The 23148-nt window shown below is 37.3% G+C and overlaps 1 protein-coding gene and 1 long non-coding RNA gene across 5 annotated transcripts in view; one reads left to right on the top strand and one right to left on the bottom strand.

The window, feature by feature from the left end:
* ANO5 (anoctamin 5) overlaps positions 1-23148 on the bottom strand; it is an 82631-nt gene that overhangs the window by 20313 nt on the left and 39170 nt on the right. For all 4 annotated transcript variants that reach the window (XM_004607957.2, XM_055141795.1, XM_055141796.1 and 1 more), the window contains 5 exons: positions 14854-14988; positions 14219-14324; positions 14062-14122; positions 10164-10315; positions 876-956 (listed from right to left, as the gene is read on the bottom strand). In XM_004607957.2, the coding sequence (XP_004608014.2) occupies positions 876-956; positions 10164-10315; positions 14062-14122; positions 14219-14324; positions 14854-14988 (535 nt within the window). The remainder of the gene's footprint in view (positions 1-875; positions 957-10163; positions 10316-14061; positions 14123-14218; positions 14325-14853; positions 14989-23148) is intronic.
* Positions 1-23148, top strand: part of LOC129405583 (uncharacterized) — a 77405-nt gene that overhangs the window by 40595 nt on the left and 13662 nt on the right. The window lies entirely within an intron of this gene.

Raw genomic sequence — 23148 nt, 5'->3', positions numbered from 1 at the left:
TCTGATAAAATATTATGGTTCAAGATGGACTGATGGGTCAGACTGACCTACATAATTACCTATTAGAGGGTAACAACACCACTTCCCCTAAAATTAAAGGACTACAAGAGACAACAAACTGCAAAATGGGAGGGTAGAAACAGTATATCATGAGGGAGAAATCTATTAGCTGAAAGGCCCAGAAAAAAACGTGACTCCTTCACAATGGTGTATGCTAATTAGGTTTTTCAAGTTTTTATCAAGGTGAGAGTAGACTTTAATAGTATATTTGTGGTGATCAAATACATTTTTCATTTTATGCAGGTGCATGTCGCTGAAATAAAGATAAATTATATTCTTTTCTAAAACTATCCTTTATATAGGTAATCAGATCGTAGGACTGAAGAGATAGTACCAATTTAAGGTGCTTGTCTTGCATTTGGCCAACCCCTGATTTAATCTCCAGTATCACATATAAAACCCTGAGCAGAGATGGGAAGAGTCTCCAGCACAGAGCTGAGAGTTGGTTCTTAGCTCCACTTGGTGTAGTTAAGACCTCCCCCCATCTCTCTACCCCCACCCTCTCAACACACACACACACACACACACACACACACACACCCCAAATTGTTAAACTGTTTTGGTTACTAAGTTATTTCCTAAGTAATGAACATTTAGGAAATGGGTGGCTATGCTTTAAGATAAATGAACTCTCTTACCTCAGGACTTTTGTTGAAGTTTACTTATATAAATATCAGTTTATGTAAGAATCTATTCAAGATGTAAAGGAAAAAAACAGAGAAGGGAAAGAAGGGAATCAAAGGTCTTAGCTGTCAAAATGCTGAGATAGTCTTACTGAGGCTCGGTGCTGTGTTAGCACTGGAAAGAGTGCTCACCGAAAATGCCACCGTGGCTCCTGATAAAAAGTACCATGGGAGACGTTTACGTAAAGGCAGGTAAGGCTCCATATCTGGTATCTGTGAAGGAAGCATAATAATAAATTAAAAACCTACCTTCAAAGTTAGAACTCTTGGAATTAAAAAATCACAATGCAACAAAAAAAAAATCACAAAGCAGTTAAAGTAGAAAACATTTAAAAGGCCCATTGCGTCTTATGGGCAGCTCCAGTCTACCAAAAGTGTCTTTCCTTTAATAGACATATATAAAAGGCTCTCAGTTGCGATATAAGGCATGATGGATACATATTACTTCCTGAATACTGACACTACAAGTCTGGTAGGTAGAAAATCAAAGATCAAATGCATAAGACTGGTCTCTGTGTGGACAACCCTTAGTAACATTACAGTTACATTCCAATTAAATTAAGTTGAATTTAATTGAGCTCTACTGCTCTGTAGTTCTGCATAAATAGAGTATTTATTAGTCATTATCTACAAAGGATTGCATTTTTTTTAAATAAAAGGTCAGACTTTTCCATTTCCCTGCATTTTTTATAATAACTAATGTAGAGGAGTAGTTACATAAGTTGACTGTCTTTGCTAAATCAGGGGACAATTATATATTACTCAAAATAAAGACAGTACTCGACTATGAACAGAAATCTAAATTTTTCATTCTATCTAAGTGTGGTTTGAGGACCTGCACAAGATGGGAGATGCACTCTGAAAATAGAATATAGACCAAACACGATGGCCACGTAGTGCCTCTGTTGCAAACCACAACACCCAAAAGGAGAGAGAGAACAAGGGGGAATGCCCTGCCACAGAGGTGAGGTGGGGTGGGGGGGATGGGGTGGGAGGGTGGGAGGAATACTGGGAACATTGGTGGAGGGGACTGGGCACTGGTGGAGGGATATAAACAAAATACAAACATGAAAGTTCACAAGTTTTTAATTGTAACTCATGGTGATTCACTAATAAAAAAATAAATAATAAAAAAATAAAATAAAAAAATGACCTTCACTATATCCCACCATTGTCTTTGGGCTTGGAGGGTTTCTGGTCACATGGAAAGTATCATGCTAAGTGAAATGAGTCAGAAAGACAGAGACAGACATAGAAGAACTGCACTCATCTGTGGAATATAAAACAACAGAATGGAAGCCTAACACCCAAGAATAACAGAAATAAGTACCAGATTTGCTCCATAGCTTGGAGACCAGCCTCACATGCTGGGGGAAAGGGCAGCTCAGATAAAGAAGGGAATACCAAGCAAAAATGTGGTGGGAGGACCCATTCAGGATGGGAGAGGCGTGCACAGAGCAGACTATAGATAGAACACATTGGCCACCCAAGACCTCCATTACTAACCACAATGCCCAAAGGGAGAGAGGGAACAGAGGGAAATGCTCGGCCAAAGAGGCGGGGTGGGGAGGGGAATGGGGTGGGAGGGGGTGGGAGGGATGATGGGGTCATCAGTGGAGAATGGGTACTGGTGGAGGAATAGATACTCAAGCTGTATATGACTGAAACACAAGCACAAGAATATGTAAACCTGGGGCTGGAAGTGATAGCACAGCTGGTAGGGCGTTTGCCTTGCACGTGGCCGACCCCGGTTTCGATTCCCAGCATCCCATATGGTCCCCTGAGCACCGCCAGGGGTAATTCCTGAGTTCAGAGCCAGGAGTAACCCCTGTGCATTGCCAGGTGTGACCCAAAAAGCAAAAAAAAAAAAAAAAAAAAAAGAATATGTAAACCTGTATCTGCACCCCCACGGTGATTCATTAATAAAAAAATTAAAAAAAATAAAACTCATAATCACTCTGAGAAAAAAATAAAATAAAATAAAAATAAGATTTTATAATTAAGCAATTTCAAGGAAGGAAGAAGGCAACATAGTAGGCAGAACAGGTTGTCCATGGAATAAAACCCCATGATGTGTGCATGTGTGCCTTTATATGATTGAATACAGACGAGTGTGATGTGAATTATAAGAGCTTATTGCTTGATCTTCGGGGGACAGGAATTGAGACACATCATGCACACACCCCAAACTGCAACATTCTGGGCACCCTCTGCTCATCCCGTCCAGGTATCGTCCCTTGTCAGGGCTCTTTCCCGGAGCTGCGGCTGCATTAGAGGCTGTGAGTTATTCTTCCCCCCCTCCCCATATCCCATAAGAACCATAAGTTACCCTCTTAATTGGAACCTTCATCAGTTTAGCTTAACCAGCAGAAACACATTAGCCAATCACTCATTATGCTCACCTCAATTAATACTGCATCATAGCAGAATAGTAACAGTGAGCGTGAAGGGCTAAACCACATAGGTCACAATGGTAAAGTAACGCAGGAACCCACCAAGCTTACTTATTGAAGAGACTAGCCCAGAAGACCCCAACAGCAGTGAAGCGCTAGATAACCTTTCTGACAAGGAATTTAGAAGGGAGCTACTGAGGATGCTTAGAGAGCTAAAAGAAACAATGGAAAGCAATGCCAATGAAATGCAAGAGGGTTTGAAGGTAGAAATGCAGAAAATGCAAACAAAATTACAAATGGAAATATCAGACCTGAAAAACCTGGTAGGCAAATTTAAAAACTCAGTGGAAGGCCTCAGCAGCAGAGTAACAGCTGCTGAGGACAGAATCAGTGAGCTCGAAGATGAAGCCCAGAGACTCTCTAGAAAAGAACAGAAAATGGAAAAGAGACCAACAGTCCAGGAACAGATGGCAAGAGAAGATCATGATGAAGCCAAGGGGAGTAATATAAGAACTATTGGAGTCCCAGAGGGACAGGAAGAAAACTCTGATGAAGAAGAAACTGTCAAAGACACCATTCCTATGATGTTCCTAGAGCTGGAAAAGACATGTGACCACATTCAGGAGGCCCCATGGGTACCAGCTAGAAGATATCCAAATAAAAATACCCTAAGACACATTCTGATGAAAATGACCAAAATCTTAGATATAGACAAAATCCAAAGCAACAAGATCAAAGACAGAAATTGATATGAAGGAGCATCCTTAAGATTCACAGCCGCTTGTCTGATGAAACCCTCACAGCCGAAAACAGTGGTGGGATATAGTGAAAAAACTCAATGAAATAAATGCCTCACCAAAAATACTTTACCTGGCTAGACTCTCATTCATAACAGAAGGAACAGAACACAGTTTCACAGATAAACAACAGCTTAGGAACTTCATAGACTCAAAACCATGGTTACAAGAACAACTAAATGGACTACTTTAAGACAAGACACACCCCTCAAATACACCAAATTTCAGCAGAAAAATGGGACAAAACCCCATAACAAAAATCTCTCTCAATGTCAATGGGCTAAGAGCACCAATTAAAAGACACAGAGTGGCAGGATGGATTGAAATCAACATCCTGCTGCCTGCCAGAAACACATCTCAACAGTCAGAGCAAACACAGGCTCAAAGTCAAAGGCTGGGAAAAAAATCCCACAGGCAAACAACTCCCATGAAAAAACTGGTGTAACCATCCTAGTATCTGACCATGTTGATTTCAGGCTGAAGAAGGTGACAAGAGACAGTGAAGCTCATTTCTTATTGATAAAGGGATCTGTACACAGGAAGAACTTACAATATTAAATATATATGCACCTAAAGAGGGACCAGCAAAGTACTTAAAACAACTACTCATAGACTTGAAGAAAGACATCAATAGCAACACAATACTAGTGGGAGACTTCAACACCGCTTTATCACCTCTTGATAGATCCACCAGACTCAAGCTTAGCAAAGACATACTTCATCTGACAGAAAAAATGGAAGAAAGGGACATAGTAGATATATGAAGGACACTTCATCTTCAAAAAGCTGAATACACATTCTTCTCAAGTGTGCATGGAACATTCTCCAAGATAGACCGCATGCTGAGTAACAAAACGTACCACCAATAAATTTAAGAAGATAGAGATTGTATCAACGATCTTTTCAGACGATGATGTGCTGAAATTAGAAATAAATCCCACACACAAACAGAAAACTAAATCAAACACCTGGAAATTAAACAGCTCACTATTGGATAACAAGTGGCTTAGAAAGGAAATAAAAAAGAAAATCAAAAGATTCCTGGAAATGAACGAAAATGTGGACACGAGTTACCAAAACTTATGGGACACAGCAAAAGCTGTGTTAAGCGGAAAGTTTATAGCTCTACAAGCATTCCTCAGAAGGAGGATGAGCCCACATAAGTAACCTAACCTCACAGTTTAAGAGCTTGGAGAATGACCAACAAAAGAAGCTCAATCCAAACAGGAGGAAGGAAATAATAAAACTCAGAGCAGAAATTAATGAGATGGAAACCCCAAAAACAGTCCGAGAGATCCATGAAACAAAGAGCTGGTTCTTTGAGAAAATAAACAAGATAGATAAACCTCTAGAAAGACACAAAAAAGGGAGAGAGAAAACCCCAATAAACCTAATCAGAAATGAAAAGGGGGACATTACAACAGAAATTACAGAAATTCAAAGTATCCTCAGGTACTTTGGCAGAATTTTATGCCACAAAACATGAAAACCTCGAGGAAATGGATAAATTTCTAGACTCCTATAGCCTCCCAAGGCTGAACCAAGAAGACCTGGAATACCTGAACAGACCTATCACCATCAAGGAAACTGAAACGGTAATAAAAAGTCTCCCCAAGCACAAAAGTCCTGGCCCAGATGGATTCACTAGTGAATTCTTCCAAACGTTCGAAGAGGACTAACTCCCAATCTTCTTTAAGCTTTTATAGGAAATTGAAGTATCAAAACCACTTCCAGTTTCTATGAAGCAAATATCACCCTTATACCAAAAGCAGACAGAGATACCATAAAGAGAATTACAGACCGATCTCCCTGATGAACACAGACGCAAAGGTCCTCAACAAAATATTAGCAAATAGAATCCAATGACTCACCAAAAAGATCATACACCATGACCAAGTAGGATTCATCCCAGAGATGCAAGGATGATTTAACATTCGCAAGTCAATCAACATAGTTCATCATATCAATAAAAGAAATAATAAAAACCATATGATCATATCAATAGATGCAATGAAAGCATTTGACAAGATCCAGCACCCGCTTATGATGAAAACTCTCACCAAAATGGGCATCGAAGGAACTTTCCTCAATACAGTCAAAGCCATCTAACAAAAGCCCATGGCAAGTATCATTCTCAGTGAGGGAAAACTAAAAGCCTTCTCTCTAAGATCGGGCACAAGACAAGGTTGCCCACTTTCACCACTCCTATTCAATATAGTACTGGAAGTCCTGGCCATAGCAATTAGAAAAGAAAAAGATATCAAGGACATACAGATAGGAAAGGAAGAGGTCAAGCTATCAATATTACCAGATTATGTGATACTATACTTAGGAAACCCTAAAGACTCTACAGAAAAGCTCTAGAAACAATGCATCAATATAGTAAAGTGCCAGGCTACAAAATCAACACCCAAAGGTCCATGGCTTTCTTATATCAAAGTAATGAAAGAGAAGAAAGAGACATTAAAAAACAATCCTGTTCACAATAGTACCTCAGAAAATCAAGTACTTGGAATCAGCTTAACCAAAGAGGTGAAGGACCTACACAAGGAAAATTATGAAACACTATTTCAAGAAATAAAAGAGGACACGAGGAAATGGAGACACATCCCCAGCTCATGGATAGGGAGAATTAACATTATCAAAATGGCAATACTACCCAAAGCACGATACAAATTTAATGCAGTCCCTATCAAGATACCCATGACATTATTCAAAAACATAGACAGAACACTCCTGAAATTCATATGGAAAAATAAAGCCCCACAAATAGTTAAAGCAATCCTTTGGTAAAAGAAGATGGGTGGCATCACCTTCCCCAACTTCAAACTCTACTACAAAGCAGTACTAATTAAAACAGCATAGTATTGGACTAGAAACAGACCTGCACACCAATGAAACAGAGTTGAATACCCTGTCACAGAGTCCCATATATATTGCCACTTAATCTTTGATAAAGGAGCAAGAAATGTGAAGTGGAAAAAGGAAAGCCTCTTCAACAAGTGGTGATGGGAAAACTGGATAGCTACATGCAAAAAAGTCAACCCTGACCTCTGTCTAATGTCAGGCACAAAAGTCAGATCAAATTGGATTAAAGACCTCAATATCATGCATGAATCTATAATGTACATAGAGGAAAATGTAGGCAGAACTCTCCATGACATTGAAGCTAAAAGCATCTTTAAGGACGAAACAGCACTGACCATGCAAGGGGAAGCAAACATAAACAAATGGGACTACATCAAACTAAGAAGCTTCTGCACTTCAAAAGAAACAGTGACCAAAATACAGAAAGAGTCACAGAATGGGAAAGAATATTTACCCAATACCCATCTGATAAGGAATTAATATCCAAGATATACAAGACATTAGTAGAATCGCATAAGAAAAAACAGCCAACCCTGCCAAAAAGTGGGGAGAATAAATGAGGAGAAGTTTCCTCAAATAAGAAATACAAATGGCCAAAAGGCACATGAAAAAATGCTCCACATCGCTAGTCATCAGGGAGATGCAAATCAAAACAACAATGATATATTGTCTCCAGAGACTGGCATACATTCAAAAGGACAAAAGCAACCAGTGCTGGGGTGGATGTGGGGATGCCGACTGGTCCAGTCTTTCTGGAAAACAATATGGACAGTCCTTCAAAACTAGAAATTGAGCTTCCATATGACCCTGCAATACCACTTCTGGGAATATATCCCGAGGATGCAAAAAAGCACAGTAGAAATCACATCTGTATCTATATGTTAATTGCAGCACTGTTCACAGTAGCCAAGATCTGGAAACAACCCAAGTACCTTAGAACAAATGACTGGTTAAAGAAACTTTGGTACATCTACACAGTGGAATACTATACAACTGTTAGGAGAAATAAAGTCATAAAATTTACTTATAAATATATAGACATGGAGAGCATCATGCTAAGTGAAATGAGTCAGAAATAGAGGGACAGACATAGAAGGATTGCATTAATTTGTGGAATATAGAATAACATCACATGAGGCTGACACCCAAGGACAGTAGATACAAGGGCCTGGGGGATTGCCCCATAGCTGGGAGCCTGCTTCATGAGCAGAGGGGAGAAGGTAGATGGAATAGAGAAGGGATCACTAAGAAAATGATGGCTGGAGGAATTGGTCAGGATGGCAAAGATGTGCCAAAAGTAGATAATGGACCAAATATGATGATCTCTCAGTGTCTGTGTTGCAAGCCATAATGCCCAAAAGTAGAGAGAGGGTATGGGGAATATTAACTGCCATGGAGGCAGGGGGAGGGTAGTAAAGGGGAGTATACCGGTGATACTGGTGGTGGGGAATGTGCACTGATGGAGGGATGGGTGTTTGATCATTGTGTGATTGTAACCCAAACATGAAAGCTTTTAACTCCCTCAGAGTGATTCAATAAAATAAAATAAAATAAAATAAAATAAAATAAAATAAAATAAAATAAAGAAACCACAGGAGATGTGTGCCGAAAGTGGATAACGGACCAAACATGATGACCTCTCAGTGTATGCATTGTAAGCCATAATGCCCATAAGTAGAGAGAGAGTATGGGGAATATTGTCTGCCATAGAGGCAGGGGGAGGGTGGGAAAGGGGGGTATACTAGGGATATTGTTGGTGGGGAATGTGCACTGGTGAAGGGATGGGTGTTTGATCATTGTGTGATTGTAACTCAAACATGAAAGCTTGTAACTATATCTCATGGTGATTCAATAAAATTTAAAAAAAAGAGCTTATGCAAATATCTGCATATTTTTATGTCCATATGTTTGCTTCCAGGCATGCATGTGTGTTCCTGGTACACACTTCACTGTGAGAGCTCTAATTATTCTTATATGTACATATATACATCTGTATATATATTTGTATATAAATTTTTTCGCTTTTTGGGTCACACCTAGCAATTGTCAGGGATTAGTTTCTCCTGCCTTTGTACTCAAGAATTACTCCTAGTGGAACTCAGGGAACCATATGGGATTCTGGGATTGAACCTGTGTTGGCCCCGTGCAAGGCAAATAACATCCCTGTTGTACTGTCATTCCAGCCCTCTAATTATTCTTAACCAGTGAAGAATTACTACAACAGGAACAAAAGCTCTCCTTGATTTCATAACCACAAAATCTATATAGTGGTTTTCAACTTTTTCAAATGTGAACAATTCAATACATAATTTTTTTGGCAATGATGTTCAGAAAAGCCAATAAGCCTGCTTTGATTTTTTGTCAGTCTTGTGAAATTTTTTGTCAGTCTTGTGAAATTGTACACATTATACATTACTATGATAATGTGTTTTAATATCCTCTCTAAATTTCAAACCACTGTATAATTTGCTCATTGATTTTCAGAGTTTCTTCCCTCTGATTTCTATACTCACTTTTTGCTGTAATGTTTCAACATAATTTAATAAATAGTAAACAAACTATAAAAAGAATTTTAAGTATCATTATAGCAGTATTTTGAACAGAGTATGGAATTCTACTGAAATCATTGTATTGTGTTAGAGATAGCATATTCCCTTTTAAATAACATCAGATAACACAACGGTTACGAATCATGGAAATGTAGGGACACTAAGAACATGTAATCAAAAGTTTTCTCTTTTAAGGCTAGGTATTTTTCATTGTCCCTTGAAAAAGGAAAAAAATATACCACAAATTTATTCCTCAGTAGCACCTCACTTTGCTAAAAGTCCTCAAATCTAAAAACTCTTCGTCTCCCCTCCACACCAATAAAATGATCACCTCATTAGAATCAAATAAAAGGGACAAGGCAAATATGTCAGTCTAACAATACAATAACTTGTAATCCACTAATATAATACTTTTTGTGTGTATTGCTCAGTATGATTTCTATGTATATACATGTGTCTACATGAAAAAGCTTGCAGCATTTGCACTAATTCCCATTTACCTTCAATTCCATTTAGTACTAAAATTATCTTATGATATAATGCCTTGGGTCTGTTTCAAAATTTAAAGGCAGGTAAGTGTATATATTAAATAACACTGTCCAATAATTAACATAACTGTAGTTCGATCATGAACTAATCCTGAGTTCTTTAAGTTTTTTAATTTTTGTCTGTGTCTTAAGTGTATTGACAAGAAGATTGTATGACATGTGTTGTAGAATATCTTGAAAGGAAATTGGAATACACATAATTTTGTAAAAAATTTACAACAGTGTATCCCCTGAGATATGATGACCGATTTACTTTTTAATCTACCTTAGTAATAACATTAATTTTCCTTTTTCTGCACATTGCTTCATATTCAGGTCTCAGCTGGAGTTGCTGATGCTCCTCTTCAAAATCCACCATGTCCCAGTCAGATTCTAGTCTCGACTGTCGTTGTTTCCAAAATTTCAAAAACAATGAGACTATGGGCAAAGAAATGTATAAAAACAAATACAATTCAGAGATGGTGAAACAAAATATATAACAGCATAACTTGTTTCTTCTTTATCTTAATAGTAATTTTGATTGCTTGATAATTCTTGTACTATTACGTTTATAATAAAATTGTGAAATTTTTAGTTTGGGAATAACTACATGTATCATTATTGAAATAACTCACACTATAAAAACATAAGATGGGCCTGGAATGTGGCTCAGCAGTAATGAGGATGCAGCATGTGCATGAGATCCTGAGTTCAATTCCTGGCACTGCTTCATGTTGCCAAGTGCAATCCCTGATACTTTGAAGTGTAACCCAACACATCAAACAAATTTATCACCTAACATTGCAACAAATGTGTTTTACTCCCCAATGGCCCCACTCCCACTGTAACATCAATAATAACAACATAATCCAAGAAAAATTCTTACATGGCAGCCAGTTCATGCAAGATTAGTCTCTTTAGGCACATTAGTTTGTGTCTTTATTCCCATAATTTGAAGTCCAAACTTAATTTTTTCCTAACACTGTGATTTTGTTAGCAAGTCTTTTCCCAAAAATCTTCAAGCAAGTTTAATACTCTATTGGGATTGAGGGAATTTACGGAAAACATAATAGCCATTTCACAGCACAATCTTTTTATATATGTGTATGTATTACTACAAATAATCCTACTGCTAGAAATATTTTTGTACTATGTATTTGATATGCATATTCATGTTTTCCTAGTGCACACAGAATACTAACCCAAGCAGTATTAACATAATTTTAACACCTATAATGTTTCCTCTAATTTCCAAGCTTCCAAATAATGTTAAGAAACTACTGATTCTGGGACTAGCTGGATGGCTCAAAGGGTTATAGTATATGCTTTGCTTTGAGCATTGCAGAGATGCTGGGGCATCTCTGACCACCTTCATCGTACTCTATGTTTCTATAAATCAGGTCCTATATACCTCCTTTATAAATTGTGATTCTGAAGCATTTTTCTGCCTGTGCCTGCCAAAATTCATTGAGCATAATGACCGCAAGGTCTTTACATGTTGTGATATATTTCAAACTTTGTAATTTTTAAGACGATAATATATACTATTTATTTCTAATGGTAAATACCACAGCCATTATATATCCATATATAATAGGCTTATTTCTTTATTCATCTTATTTAGTTTGTTTCCACATTTTGAGTACTATAGATACTGTGCTTCAATGAACATCTCTTCAAGATCTTGATTTTAGTTGTTTTGGGTAGCTGTAGCACTGTTGTTCCGCTGTTCACGATTTGCTCGAGCGGGCACCAGTAACGTCTCCATTGTGAGACTTGTTGTTACTATTTTTGGCATATTGAATACATCCCGGGTAGCTTGCCAAGCTCTGCTGTTGGGGTGGGATACTCTCGGTACCTTGCTGGGCTCTCCAAAAGGGACAAAGGAATCGAACCCGGGTAGGCTGCATGCAAGGCAAATGCCCTACATAAGTATCAGAAATAGAAGTGTTATATCATATGGGAGTTCTCTTTTGATTCATTTATTGTTTGGGGTGCCAGAGCTTCAAATGATTAAGCAACATCCCTGGCTCCCTATTCTTTTTTTGTGGACTTTCAAACTCTTTTCCAAATAAGCCATTTAACATTCCTCCCCACAATGCACATGAGTTCATTACACTTCTCCAGTTCTTCATCAGCTTTTGTTCTTCTGACAATAGTGATTCTGACAACAGTAAAATGATGATTTTGATTTACATTTATATAACCAGCGCCATTGGCATTTTCATACATCTCTTGAGGATATGTATTTCTTTCTCTCCTCTCACACTTAAGTAAATTTCTTTAAATAAAATAATTTTGCCTTACAAAAATAAAAACAAAGAAATAATTCAGGCTAATGAGTGGATTGTCTATTCTTCAAGATTACCATTAATGAGGATTAACATTGGTTTCTGATGTTGAAATGGGCGCCCAAATAATGAATGGGCTGTCCAGCCCTCATCCCAGGGCCTTGAGTTTTTCAGAGCTTTGGGGAACTTTTTGAACTTTGATCCAGTCCTAGGGTACCTTTTCTTTTCAGTCAGTCAAAAAATTTCTTTCCACAGATAGTGTCTCTTTGGTTATAATGAGCAGATTTACTGAAGACTCAAAAACAATATATATATTTGTATATTTTCTTTAAAAAATATTTGGACCACACTAATGAGCTCACCAGATACTACAGAACCATGTTTGGAAAGGGTGTGGCTCTGGGTAGTGCTCAAGAAATGAGGAAGTAGAGAGGATCTAACCCTTAGTCCTGGCCTCTTGTATATTTGATTGTTGAAAAGAGTTCTTTCTGCACTTTTAAAATCAGGCTAATCGTGTTTTTGTCAGCACATAAATTATTTTGGAGATTAAACATTCTCAGATATATAGTTCATAAATATTTTCTGTCACTGTTTAGGTGGCTTCTTACTTCATTGTTTAATTTGCTGTACAGATGTCTTCTAAGTTCCTACAATATGGAGTTTTCTCTGAGTCTGCTTTTGATGCTTGGGATTTAGTGCCATATCCACGAAGTTACTGAAGATCAAAGTTGGAAGTTCTTAACCTGTATTTTCTCCTTGGAGAAATATGTGTGGCATTATTTCTGGTATTTATTCTCTTCCTTTGTTTTGTTTTTGTGGGTTTGTTTCCTTAGTCTGTCTATACATCAATATCAAACTGGTTAAATCACTGTAACTTTGTAATGCATTTTCAAACCAAGTAGTGTGGTGTCTTCAAATTTTTTATTTTATCAAAATTGGGTTGCCAATTTGTGTTCTAGTGTGATTCCATGAGATTTTTTAAGTCAATTTTACTGGTTTTGTAAAAAATTCCACTGGAAATTGATAGAGGTAAAAAAAATTGATAGAGGTCAAAAGAGTATTTACACGACTTTTGATAGTAAAGTCCTGTTAATATTTAGTTTTCAGCCTAAGAACACACAATCAACTCTTTTTTATGTCTCAACACATTTGAAAACATATGTCTTGATTTACATTTTTCTCAAAAGAACATATTTCAGCTTGAATGGATTAGTAATACCCATGACTCAATATCCTCAAGCCACTCAATTTTATTTTCCTAAGGTATAACCTACTTATATCTTACATAAGTATATCGATATCTTATAACCTAATTTTCCCTCTGGGAGAAACTAGCAAGCTACTGAGAGTTTCCTGCCCACATGGGACAGCCTCGCAAGCTTCCCATGGTGTATCCATATGCCAAAGCCAGTAAACAGCTGAATCTCATTCCCCTGACCCTGAAAGAGCCTCCAATGCAGCATTGTTGGGAAGGCCGAGAAGATAGAGGCTTCTAAAATCTCAGGGACAGGATGAATGTAGAGGTTAATGAGACCATTCGAGCAACTTGACAATCAACGGGATTTTGTGATTCGTGATTCATGAAAGTAAGTATATATTGAATTTGTCTGTGTTTGCCATAGTGCTTTAGATACTATGAATTAAATGTATCAAAAGTTTCAAAACTATACTGTACCTCAGAATAATGAGAAGATTGTTAATAGAGACCTTTTATCAACCAAGAGCCAAGCTTAAAAAACTTCTGACAGAAATTTTCATCTGTGTGTGGATGGCATGCATCTAGCAAAGGCAAAAGATCATCTTTGGTATATAAGGTATGCCATCTAATTATGCTACACAGATGGACCATATAACAATATGGAGATATCTGGGCTTATATATCTATATACTCACCCCAAATTGACATAAACATTGCAAAGAATACTGTTGACTCATTATCGAATAAATGAGAGAGCTGTGAGAACAACAAAATTATAGACTCCTTAGTATCAAATGAAACATAAAGGAGAAAATTCCAAGTCTTAAAAACATATCACAATATATCTTATACCTTTGAGCTCAAACAGGTAGAATTTAATCTCCAGTATTCACACAGAAAATCACAGAGTGGGCACATGATAATCTGACCTCCAATGTCAGGGTCACAGATTTCATTGCTGCATAAAAAACAGTAACATTGTTTTTATTTATTTATTTTTGCCTTTTGGATCACATCCAGCAATGCTCAGGGGTTACTCCTGGCTCTGCACTCAGGAATCACTCCTGGTGGTGCTTGGGGGACCATATGGGATGCCGGGGATTGAACCCAGTTTGGCTGCATGCAAGGCAAACACCCTACCCGCTGTACTATTGCTCTGGCCCACATTATTTTTAAAGTAATGTGTGTTTGGGCACCAACAACGGCTGTTCTCATTAGAAAAAATTGCCTGTACAGCTGCTCACATGAGGCAGAGGAGACCATGAAGCAGCGATCCCTATAACAAATTACATCATGCTTAAGTAACAGTACTTTAGAACAAATTTTTCTAGTCACTTTCAAGTGAGTGGCAGCTTTTAAATTTATATATTTTTCAGAAATATTAATTAGCTTCTCACATAAGGAAATATTCTTAAACAAGGATATAACAGTTTCAATTGACATAAGATCCAACATGTTCTCCATTTAGGCAACTTGAGTGCACTTACCTGGTTGCATTTTGATTCACTGAAAATAAGCCGTAAACAAAAAAAAGAAAGCCAACAATAGCAGCGAAGATCAGCATTTTTGTGTAGTATCCAAGAAAGACAAAATATATACCAACTTTTTCTCCATAATAATCCCTATGAAAGAGGGTAAAAATAAAATCAGAAGCTGGAAAAAGGATACAGCTCAGAGAGCTTTGGTTTTGTATCCAGACATGCATATATTTGAATTTTGGCTGCACTGCTTTAGAGATGCAACATTTCGTCCACGAAGCTAAACTAGCTAAACTTTAATTTCAACACCATTACACATGATTTCAACAATGATGCTTAGAAAGAGTTAACTAGGAATCTAAGCAGAAGCTAAAGTTTGACATAAATAGTTTTGGAAAGCTTACAAAATATATAGTTAACTATCTTGAAATAAATGTCCAAAGCAACTTTTGTGAGTCAAATGAAAACAAAATGAGAATTGCAATCTGCATGTATTTTGCTTTATTTGTAAAATTGAAGAGGTATTCTGACCATACTAGGTCAGAGCATGGTAAACGTGAACTTCTGCCTTACTTTATTTTTATTTATTTATTTTTTTGGGGGGTCACACTCAGCGATGTTCAGGGATTACTCCTGGCTCTACACTCAGGAATTACTCCTGGCGGTGCTGGGGGACCATATGGGATGCTGGTGATTGAACCCAGGTCGGCCGCGTGCAAGGCAAACACCCTGCCTGCTGTACTATCACTTCGGTCCTTCTGCCTTACTTTAAATCAGAATCACTGTTTTTTGTTTTTGTTTGGTTTGTTTTTAGACCACACTTGGCTGTTCTCAGGGTTTACTTCTGTCTCTGTGGCTCAGGGATTACACTTGGTGGTTTAAGTTGTTTGTTTGGGGGAATGCTTCTGAGCAGTTGTGAGAAGGACCGGGAACCACTTCCATGATATCCAGTCTGCGTGGCCACATTGCTAGGTCCCTGGTGGCACTTCGTGGGCCCTGCAGTCAGGAATATGGCAACCTCCCGAGCATTTCCCAGTGAGTCTTCAGAGTAACGTCTGGGGATGCTCGGAGGTCTTCCTCCAGGGCTCCACCCAATGATGATGCTGGGGAGGAACTGTCAAGCCTTCCATTGAATAGAACCTGGGTCAAGCAACTTGATAGTTTCTAATTCTCAAACTCTCTCCATCCAATTGCTGACAAACATGTACAGAATTTTGAGTAATTAGCAAACCAAGGAACAAAAAATGATGATTCAATAAAAATTCCATATAGCATAAAATTTAGCTCCAGTTTTACAAACAAATGAAAAGCAACATTATTTAGATTAAATATTAAGTATTAAAATCAAGTTTTTGTTCCATTTTTTTAAACAGGAGTCCTTAAAGAATTCCTTGAGTAACCATAAAGCATAGTTTACTATGACTCAAAAAATTAAGTTTTCCCCACAGTCCAGATTAATACTATATCTTATTCATATAGAATTAAATTCACCAAATTTTTGAAGTCTTACCACAATTTCCTGAATGGATGATGTTATCTTTTAAGGATTCTATAATACTTCATATTAAGTTGCAGATTAATATGTTACAGCATTTTAATAACTAAGCTGAAATTTCCATAAAACTCAAAAAAAACCTCAACTCTATGCAAAAGGCATGAGCATAATTTCACAATAAGTATATTTTCATTTCTTATTGAAATGAATAAGAATTTCTTATTTTATACTTATTGAATAAGAATATATTCTTATTCAATAAGTATATTTTGTCCTTCACTTGTATCACTTGTCTTTCCATTGATCTTCGATTTGCTTGAGCAGGCGCCAGTAACGTCTCCATTTGTCCCTGTCGCGTGCTAGTAAAGCCCAATGATATCTACTCGCTCCAGGAACAGCAAGAGCTTCAAATCATTCATTCAGGGTTTTAACAAAGAAGTATAACCATCTCGTTGGTGGGTGGCCATGCAGTCTTTTGACGTCCCGTGGAATCCAGTCGGTAACAGCTCTAGTCCAGTGGTTGTCTCTGAATCGCATTACATGTCCGACCCATCTGATTTTTGATGTCTTGGCAAATAAGACAGCGTCCCTGATTCTTGATCATTGACAGAGGTCAGAACTCAGGATTCCTTCTCTCACTTGAGTAAGACGTGATACTCCTAGCATAGCTCTTTCGATTCCTCTTTGGGATACCTGAATAGCGTTCTCATCCTGTAGGGCCCAGGTCTTTGCGGTGTATCTTAGTACATTAGTACATTATTTTGTCCTATTCTTTATTAATTTTATGGAAACTCCCATTCTTCAATTTTTAAAATTTTTAATCTATTCTAGCATTTGTAATCTTTTACTCACCTAAGATAAGTTTAACTGGCATATTTTGATTGTATTGCTTTCTATGCTTTTATTGATAATATGCTTCTGCACTATTATTCACTCTTATCTGGCTACTCAAATCAGCATTAATAGGGTACTGAATTGTATGTACAGATATGGGAGCCCAGCACTTCCCTAGATGGTTCCTGCTGTCCTTCTCCATAAGCTACCTTACCTGGTTATGTCTGTCCCTCTTCCTCAGTTGAGGACCCAGGCCTCAAGCTAGACTCTCTAGAGTCTGATGCTTGCTGAATGTACCTCTATCACTCCCAGGCAAGATCTCAGTGAGATCTTCACTTAGGCAGGCAGCTCAAGACTTACAAATAATGATGAAGAGGAGGAATCCACCTATAAAAATAAACAATGACAGAGGCCCAGGAAGGACACTAAGATCTCTCTAATCTCCTCAAAGATGGTTTCAAAGTCACAGTGATTAGGATTGTTTACTGATTTGAATCAAACAATAGAGGAGAATTCTAATAGAGGAAAATATATGAGTACTACATTTATCAGGAACACCACAGCCACCTCAAAGTAGAAGAACTGAAAACCACAAGTTGCAGAATGACAGATGCATAGGAATGAATTAATAACTAAATGATAAGATGTATGAAGTCACTCAAAAAATTGGAAGGAAAAATTTAAGAAAAAATGAAGAAAATCAGAGATCTTTGGAACATCCTGAAAAAAAAAAAACAGCATCTTGGGGCTGGAGCAATAGCACAGCGGGTAGGGCATTTGCCTTGCATGCAGCTGACCCGGGTTCAAATCCCAGCATCCCATATGGTCCCCCGAGCACCGCCAGGAGTAATTCCTGAGTGCATCAGCCAGGAGTAAACCCTGTACATCGCCGGGTGTGACCCAAAAAAGGCAAAAGCAACAACAACAAAAAACAAGCATCTTAAGATTAGAGTAGAAAAACTTCCCAATTAATGTACACCCCCAAATCTAAGAAATTCAGAAAGTACTAAAATCCCAAAACAAACACACAAAAACCCACCAATATAGATAGCAATTAAAATGGCATGAGCCAAATTTAGAAATATTATCCTTAGAGCAGTAAGAACAAACACAAAAATCACACACAAGGGAGCCCCCATAAAAATCAGAGCAGATCTTTTAAATAAAAACTTTCAGAAACAGCATGATAACTACAACACAGTGAATGAAATAGGCATCCAAACAACAGTATTTCATCCGCTTGGGTAATCATTCATACTCAGTTGAGCAGTACAAAACATCACTGACAAATTGTTATTAAAAAAAGGTAGCAGTCTCTAAATGGGCATGGCAAAATGCACTAAATTGTCTCATACAAAAGGGTAAAGACACAAAGACTACAGAAAGTATCCAGAACTCACAGATGAAAATGACATTAAATTCCTTTATTTCAATAATTTCATTAAATGTCAATGACCCAAACTTACCAATGAAACGGCATAGAACATGGATGATTCTATAAATTAAAACTAACCGTCTGCTGCTTACAAAGAGACTTTCCTAAACTGTTATTTCAAAAACAACTCAAAGTAGAAGACTGAAAAATGATTGTTCAGGAAAATAGAAGGGTAAAACAGACAGGAGTGATCATACTTATATTGAAGAAAATGGACTTTAATCTAAAAAAGGTACTAATAGACTGAGATGGACATTAAAAAGTGTTAAAGGATCTATATACCAAGAAGACATAAAGCTCATTAAGTGGGGTTTGGAGAGATTGTGCAGCAGGTAATGCTAGTTTTGCACACAGCTGACCTAGATTCCATTCCCAGCATCCCACATGGTCCCCCCGCCTTGCCAGGAGTGATATCTGAGTGCAGAGCCAAGAATAAACCCTGAGCACCACTGTGTATATTCCAAAAAACAAAAGCAATCTCATGAACAACTCACCAAGCTGGTGATTATCAAAATTCATTAAAAAATACTAGTAGGTCTAAAGAAAAATATTGATTAGCAATACAATAGTAGCAAATGATTTCAACAAGAAACTCTCACCATTGGACAGATCAAATGGACAGAAATAAGCAATAAAGGAACAACTTTAAAAGATAAAATAGAAGATAAAGTCTTAATAGACACCTAAAGGACACAAAAGTTGAGGACACGTTTTCTAGCGTTGATAGATCATTCTCAAGGATAGACCACATTCTCAAACACAAAACAAGCCTCCATAAAATCAAGAAAACATATATCTCATAAAATGCCCTCCCAAATCACAGAGTTCTAAAGTTTAGGATAAAAACCTACAAACAGAAAGTTGTGGAATTCTCTAGCACTGGGAAACTGAAGAACATACCACTGAACAACCATTGAGGAACTAAAAAGAAATGACAATATTCCTCAATATAAACTAGAATGGAGAAATGAACCTCCAGAATTTATGGGACAGAAGCTATACTATGAAGGAACAAGCATTCGTCTAGAAACATAACAGGAGAAAATTAACAGCATAGCCACACGCCCCAAGAAGCTAGAAGATCAACAACAAGGGGAGGGAACAGTGGAATAAGGAAAAGGAGCCAAACAAATATCAAGGCAAAAATCAATGATATGGAAATAAAAATCACAATACAAAGATCAGTGAAACCATTGGCTTTTTGAACAAATTAATAAGATCATCAACCCCTTGACAAAACTACAAAGAAAAAAGAGAGAGAAAACCCTAATAGGATCAAAAATGAAAAGGGGAGAGGTTATGGTAGACACTTCATACATACAAAAGATTATACAAGATTCCTATGAACAACTTTCAGCATTGAACTGAAGAATCTAGAGGAAATGGATACATTTTTTTCTTTTTGGATCACAGCTGGTTGATGCACAGGGGTCACTCCTGGCTCTGCACTCAGGAATTACCCCTGGCCGTGCTCAGGGGACCATATAGGATGCTGGGAATTGAACCTGGGTTGGCCGCGTGCAAGGCAAAAGCTCTATACGCTGTGCTATCACTCCAGCCCCAGGAAATGGATAAATTTCAAGTCTACAAACTCCAACAACTGAATCAGAAGAAATTAAAAACTTTGAATAGACATTTTGTTATCAAGGAATTTGAGAATACTTTTATCAAAAATCTCCCCCCCAAAATTCTAGGCTGATGGTTCACAAGTTAGTTTTTTCAAAGTTTCAAAGAAGATATTCTACCCATTTTTCTCAAGCTCTTCCAGAAAGTGGAGGAAATGGGAGTTCTCCAAGAATTTCTATCACACCAGCATTACTTGATACAAAAAGTGACAAGACATTATTTTAAAAAAAAATTTCAGACCAATAGTCCCCAAAAATATACATGCAAAGATCTTTTTGAAAATATTAGTGCACTATATATTATACATCATATTCATGTGAGATTATCACATAGATACAAGGATGATCTGATGCACACAAGACAATTATTTTGATATGCATTAATAAATGAAATGACAAAAAATATGATTACCTCCACAGACTTACAGGAAGCATTTGATGAGATCCAAGATCCATTAATGCTATAAACCCTCAACAAAATAGGTATTGAAAGAACATATCTCAATATTGCAAAAGCCATATACAATAAATCTAGAGCTGATTCTCTATGAGAAAAAGTTAAAACTCTTGCCTCCAAGATCAAGCAGTAGACAAAGTTTTCCACTTTTATTCCTATGAACCAACAGTGTATTAAATCTTTACCATAGCAATTAGGCAAGAAACAGGAATTAAAGGAAATCAGGTAAAGAGAAAGCTAAATTATCACTATTTGCAGATGATATGGTAGTCTTCATAAAATACCCTTAAAGATTCCACTAAAATTCCTAAAAATAATAAATATATGGTAAAGTGTTAAGCTACAAAAGGAATGCACAGATATCAATTGCATTTTATATGCTAATAACAATGTAGAAGAGAAATAAATACCACAAAAGCCAGTTGTGATTGTGTCCAAAAAACTCAAACATCTGAAAGTTAATTTTTTTAAAAAAGTGAATTTACAGCCCTTCTGGAAAACAATTTGGACGATTCTCAAAAAATTAGATATTGAATTCCCATTTGACCCAGCAATACCACTGCTAGGAATATATCCCAGAGAGGCAAAAAAGTACAATCGAAACAACATCTGCACATGTATGTTTATCGCAGCACTGTTTACAATAGCCAGAATCTGGAAAAAACCCGAATGCCCCAGAACGGATGACTGGTTGAGGAAACTTTGGTACATCTATACAATGGAATACTATGCAGCTGTTAGAAAAAAGGAGGTCAAGAATTTTGTAGTTAAGTGGATGGGCATGAAAAGTTTCATGCTGAGTGAAATGAGTCAGGAAGAGAGAGACAGACATAGAAAGATTGCACTCATCTATGGTATATAGAATAACAGAGTGGGAGACTATCACCCAAGAACTGTAGAAATAAGTACCAGGAGGTTGACTCCATGGCTTCGAGGCTGGCCTCACGTTCCGGGGAAAGGTCAACTCAGAGAAGCCATCACCAACTACATTGTAGTCGAAGGCCATGTGGGGGAAGGGAGTTGCGGGCTGAATGAGGGCTAGAGACTGAGCACAGCGGCCACTCAACACCTTTATTGCAAACCACAACAGCTAATTAGAGAGAGAGAACAGAAGGGAATGCCTTGCCACAGTGGCAGGGTGGGGTGGGGGGGAGATGGGATTGGGGAGGGTGGGAGGGACGCTGGGTTTACGGGTGGTGGAGAATGGGCACTGGTGAAGGGATGGGTTCCCGAACTTTGTATGAGGGAAGTATAAGCACAAAAGTGTATAAATCTGTAACTGTACCCTCACGGTGATTCTCTAATTAAAAATAAATAAAATTAAAAAAGTGAATTTAGAGAAAAGAATAATTGACTGAAAGAATCAAAGAAGATATGAGGAAGTGTTTATGGATGATAAGAATCAGCATTGTTAAAATAACGCTCTCACCCAAAATAATTTAGAACTTTAAATTTCCCATCAAAATTTTTAGGATTTTTTTCAAAGATATAGAACAAATACTTCTAAAATCCCCATATAAAACAAACAAATCCCAGAATAGTCAAGGTAATTCTAAATAATAATAATAGTAATAATAAAATAAAAGATTAAAAAAATGAGAGGCATTACATTCCCAGACATTTAACCTTTAGTTCACAGCTACAGTAATTAAAATTGCCTAGTACTAAAACAAAGATTCTTAGATCAGTGTAATAGAATATTACTGGTAAAACTGGATACCACATGCAAAACCATACAATTAGATCCCAATCTCACATCTGTTCATAAAGATCATTTCAAAATGAATTAAAGACTTAGCTACCAAACATATATATATTTTTAAAGTACACTGAGGGAAACATACAGGATTCTCCAGGTATCTTCAATTATAACACCCACTTTGGTAAAATCAATACAAAAGCAGAAATCAGGGGCTGGAGCGATAGCACAGCGGGTAGGGTGTTTGCCTTGCACGCGGCCGACCCGGGCTCGATTCCTGGCATCCCATATGGTCCCCTGAGGACCGCCAGTGGTAATTCCTGAGTGCAGAGCCAGGAGTGACCCCTGTGCATTGCCAGGTGTGACCCAAAAGGGAAAAAAAGCAGAAATCTATAATTAAACTAAAAAGCTTCTGTAATGTCAAAGAAACAAGGTCTAAAATAACATGACATTCCACTGATTTGCCACCTGGCACTACATATGAGACCAAAAGACTAATACTCATGATATAATAAAGCAATCTCAAAGCACAACAACTGCACAAACACTCCCAAACAAGTCAATCAAAAGTGTGGAAAAAAGATGAACAGACTATCCCTTAAAGATGCCTTGAATGTGGATCCTTAGCATTTAAATTATTTTTTATTATCACCAAGTATCAGGAGAACATGAATAAAATTTGCAATTAGATATCCCTTTACCTGGCAGGGATGACATATATAAAAAAATGCCTCGAAACAGAGGCTGGAGCAATAGTAT

This window comes from Sorex araneus, chromosome 6 (assembly GCF_027595985.1).
Source record: "Sorex araneus isolate mSorAra2 chromosome 6, mSorAra2.pri, whole genome shotgun sequence".
NCBI classification, from domain to species: Eukaryota; Metazoa; Chordata; class Mammalia; order Eulipotyphla; family Soricidae; genus Sorex; species Sorex araneus.
This window is presented reverse-complemented; position numbering and strand designations above follow the sequence as displayed.